This window comes from Pocillopora damicornis, chromosome 10 (assembly GCF_964200805.1).
Source record: "Pocillopora damicornis chromosome 10, jaPocDami1.2, whole genome shotgun sequence".
Taxonomy (NCBI): domain Eukaryota; kingdom Metazoa; phylum Cnidaria; class Anthozoa; order Scleractinia; family Pocilloporidae; genus Pocillopora; species Pocillopora damicornis.
The window spans coordinates 17688796-17693795 of NC_142679.1; the positions used below are offsets into that span (position 1 = coordinate 17688796).

Sequence of the window (5000 nt, forward strand, 5' to 3'; positions counted from 1 at the left end):
TACAACACTTGCATCACATTACTTTCGCTTAAATTCACTTTGTCGCTGTACAAGAAACGGAACAACTCCAACAGACTCTCGTACTCACAGTCAGGCAGGTCAATAGAGTCCTTAGTCTCCGCCATTTGACCATAGAACATGGCAAAGAACACAGGACTACTGATGGCAAGAACAAACTTGTGAGCTGGGATCACTTTCTTACTGTCACTTTCAGAAGTCGACATCGCTCAGTAACTCATTGTTGAAAATAGACGTGTTTTGGCCCAGCGATCAACAGCTTTGAACAGTTCCACCTCCTTGACATTTAATACTTCTCTCTCTTGACAACACATTCAACAACAGAAACAAATTCGTCTGACGTCGCAGCTTCTTCGGTCCGCCGTTCAATCACCTCCCAGCATCGATCTTCTAAAGATTTACAGCCAAATTTCTGAGCATGTGTCAGGATACTAAACACGTTGGATGCTGTCAAGTTGTCGCAAAGATATTCTGTGCACTTGTCAAAGAGTGAAGGCACCATGTATTTATTCGCCAAGTACAACACTTGCATCACATTACTTTCGCTTAAATTCACTTTGTCGCTGTACAAGAAACGGAACAACTCCAACAGACTCTCGTACTCACAGTCAGGCAGGTCAATAGAGTCTTTAGTCTCCGCCATTTGACCATAGAACATGGCAAAGAACACAGGACTACTGATGGCAAGAACAAACTTGTGAGCTGGGATCACTTTCTTACTGTCACTTTCAGAAGTCGACACCGGAACGACAAATTTCACATCGCACAGTAACTCATTGTTCAAAATAGAGGTGGTTCAAGAGTTAGAAGTTTCGTTTGCCAGATTTCTTCCATACGCATCTCTTTGGTCTGCTCTCAGTATCTTTGAAGGTCTTATTTCACACAATGTGAGGCAACAGTTCAAAGACGACAATGTTTTTCTCTCCGGTCAAAGAGAAAGAGATAACTGCAAAGGCGTTTGAAATGTTATGATGCAATTGATATTCTACAACAGGTAACCGCTCTAAGCAGCTGGAAAATTTAAATAACGAAGATTAATTTTATTAATTTTGTCTCTTCTTACAACTGAACAATGTCTGACTCGTCGGAAAAATTTAACACTGTCCTCGATAACCTTTCTTTCCTTTCAGTTCATCGCTCTTACAACTTCAAAAGGCAAGTAATATTTCTGCACGGTTTTCTCTTATTTTCTGGCAAGATGCTTTATGAATATCTTCAACCCTTAGCACAAGCGCTGGGAACAAAAATTGAATAAATCCATATCTTATTTCAAGAGAGAAGTGATGTCACCAGACAGTTGCATCAGATGATGAGTCACATATGTCTCACAAAACTTCAATTCTCAGAATTTTCTCGGTGATTATCAGCCTAGTTTCCAAATAACTAGCGAGAGACATTGCTCATCGACAATCACGTCTTGCAGAGTGAATCAAGGAGAGTCATCTTTGTGTGTCTCGTGTCAGTGCAAAATAATGCAAAAAGTGCTAACAGCAGCTTTTTGTATTTTTGGAATGAACGGGAAAGCCCAAGGAAGACTGCGTCTTCGAAGTCCAAAGAGGGTTTTCTTTCGCTTTGTCAGATGATGGACAGGTCAAGAGGAATGGGATTTTTCGCTTCGGTGCCTTCAAATTGAGGGAAACCACCGTTTTTGTCTCTCTTCGCTTTTTCATTTTTAACTTAAAGCAGAAGATCGTCGCTTCCTTTGCCATCAGCATATAACAGAACAGTTCAGCTAGCCAATGAGCTCGATAGGATTCGTGGGTCTATTTGATCTAAATCTTATACTGACTAAAGAAAGGGGAGTTCCTGTAGCCAACGACGTTTCAAGCATTGACCCTTCTTTAAAGTGAGACGAAGGGCTAACGCTCTAAACGTAAGCTTTACAAACTTTTTCCGGTGGCCGATTTACATTATCAACTCAGTTGATAAAACCAATAGATCTGATAACGTGGGCTCGCTATCGTCTCAATTTCTTTTGTCTCAATCAAAATGCTTTGTTCTAACTTGTCCGCGCTGAGTTTACGACAAAAATTTGTCACGTATAATATTTATTAGCCAGAGTTTGGAAGCCTACTAGTACTGTTTTTGTCGAAAATTCCTTTCGAGCCTTGAATGGTATGTTTTTCAATTCGACTTCTTACATTTACAAGAAAGTAAAAGAGAGCATACGAAATATTTAATTCCTTTGCTTAAAACAACATTTAGCTACCAAATTATCATTCATTCTATAAACAACAGGGTTCTCTAACTGACTTATAAGGATCACATCTAACAAGTGTTTTGGGTCAACTCTGATAGGTCCGCATAGCGATCTAACTTGTAGTTTTATATCTGCTGTGTTTGTCAAAGGATTCACATGTGTATACCTGGACATCCGCGATGACTGATATTCTTTTTACAGTTCCCGGCGCCATATTGAATTAGTAACCGTGCACACACGATAATGAGGCTGGGGTTGACCCGGCGGTTCTTTCAAACAGCAGATCTGCAGACATTTCACGATCTAATGCACTTTTCAGTACGATTTCTTCCTTCAAAATAGTTCTTTAACACAACAATATGAAAATTTCGTCATTAGATGACATCCAGAAACTCGAAGCAAGAGATCTCAGGGAGATTTTAAATATAAATTAAAATCGACGGGCTGAATTAGAGCCGACTTAGTGTTGAAAGTTTATGCTTTGCTGATGTGACACGTTCTTCCATCGAGTAGTGGAGAAAACCGAGAACTTCTTACAGATGTCCAGGACCTAGAACAAAACCAGAGCGACTTCAGATACGAAGTAACTATGGTAAGGATTTCAGCCCTTGGATGGGCGAGCAATCTCCGTAATTTACCCGAGATGAATTTCAGTCAGCTTTACGATTACCCCGTTGTTTCACTAGAATATCGTCACATCGTGTTGAGAGGAACGCATCACAGGAAGTACCACAGAAGCTGTTCAGTATGGCTTAGAAAGCGAGACAAAGGCTGCAGCCCTCTAGGTAGAGGAGATTTGTTATTGCTGCTGTTGTTGATGTGGTAGTTGTTGTTGTACCATATTTTTCAGTTAAAGTTGTTCCCATTTTGTTCACCAAGATGTCTTTTAGTTTGCCATTTGTACATTTTATCCTATGGGACACTATTCAATAGAGCCTGTAGAACCACTTGATTATAACCCTTGTTTCTATCAACCCATGAGGAAAACTGTAACCAACAGATGTCATAATATTTTCATACCCATCTGGCCCAGGACAACTTATGCTCATGATACATTGAAAACCATTTCAGTTTGCAACTCATGGTAATTTATTAGGTGGCAACACACCATTGAAAGAATCAGACCAAAATATTTGACAATTTAAAAACTCACAGAAGTGACTGATTCAAGTAACTTCTCCAAACACTATACAGCAAACAGATAAAGTTATCAGGCAAAAGTTATGATCCTACATCAAATTCTCATAACTTATTTACAAGCATATGTGTAGCATCTAGAAGGGAGACGTAACAATCAGATCTTGGATATTTCAGGGTTAAAGGAAGAGAACAGAAATGCTTCCTCTCAGCTACTGATCTCAACAATGCTAGTCCTTTACACACATTTAAGTTTCTGACAGTGATAAACATTCAGTGAATTGATATTCCCATTCTTAGCACTCAGAGGCTTTCTGACACAAAGGTTTGCTATACTAGTTCTTACTGCCTTGTGTGAACCAATGTTATGATATAATTTTGAGATGTAAAGAAGATACTTAAAAGATTGAGAAATATATCCAAATCAAGATATTTATTTTATCCTGTTATAGTTACCATAAGATTTGTTTGAAAGAGAATCTTTCAGACCATTGAAATGTATGAGAAATTATATTTTGCAAGACTTCTATCAAACTTTTTATTATGAGGACAATTTTGTGAATAATAAAATTTAGTGTCATAGTTCATCTTTGTGTCAAGAACTCTTTTCGTTGGAGAAACTCACTTTTTCTTTTTTTCAATTTGAAGCATCAAATTGATTGATACAGCACACAAAATATTTTTTGAGAGTTCCATATGGCATCCATAGTGGATTACTATCCTATCATAAAAAACAAAAACAACAACTACTGAAAACTGCTTTTGTCACAATTGCTACCAAATTTGAGTCAGCTTTCTGGGTCTGCCATAATAAGTGAAAACTCTGAAGATACAGTGTCTTGGTTATTTTATTAAAAGCAATAACTTTCCTAGAGTTTCTCTGCTAGGAGTGTTTTAGGCAAGCCATGTAGTAAACAGGTGAGCAGCACTGAACTTCTTGACTTGCTGCCAGAATAAAAAAAGCTCTACTGAACTTAAAACAATTCAGGTACCTGCTAGAAAATTTATACTAATTTTGCAACAATAGTTACCCTCATCCATAATTCACAGAGAATAAGATAAGTATAGAACGATAAATACTTAACAAAAATACATGCCTCCGTGCATAAACTTGAAGAAGTGAAAGCTCCTAGGCAAACCATTGGGGCCATAAAATGTATTTGAACAACCAAAACGGCACACAGCTTTCCTTTCTTTTTGGAAGAAAAATTAGCTTTATCGAGAATTCGGCTAGGACCATCCATTTTCCTTAAAAATCGAACAATTTTACTGCTCACGTACGAATTTCACCAAAAGCTCTCACAGAATGTAGTCAACCCCAGCCTCGTTCTCACGTGTGCGCGGTTGCATTTCCAATATGGCGCTGGGAACTGTAAAAAGGTCTATTGATCCAATACTACATGACCTAGTAGACTTTCACGGGGCTCTACGTAAAAGGGACGGCTTGGGTAACGTTAAAATTTTTACTTGGATACTGAAAACAAAATTCCAGGAAACTGTCCGCACTTTTGATTAGTCCCATTAGAGTTATTCCCCGAGCTACGAAATGTAAATTGCACTCCCTGGCACTCCACTGATGCTTGCCCGTCTTCGCCGTACCACGATTTAGGGCCCTTGATGAGCGACTTTACTTTGTATTCTTTAT

General features: G+C 38.5%; 1 protein-coding gene and 1 pseudogene across 1 annotated transcript in view; both read right to left on the minus strand.

Moving 5' to 3' along the window:
• Positions 1-304: 304 nt before the first annotated feature.
• Positions 305-2432, minus strand: LOC149039187 (BTB/POZ domain-containing protein 2 pseudogene; annotated as a pseudogene).
• Positions 2433-3283: 851 nt separating this feature from the next.
• The window catches only part of LOC113671757 (BTB/POZ domain-containing protein 6), a 3098-nt gene continuing 1381 nt past the window's right edge, over positions 3284-5000 (minus strand). Inside the window, exon 1 of the mRNA XM_089185983.1 lies at positions 3284-5000. This exon is cut by the window's right edge and continues 1381 nt beyond it. Within this exon, the coding sequence (XP_089042109.1) occupies positions 4819-5000 (182 nt within the window). The 3' untranslated portion in view covers positions 3284-4818.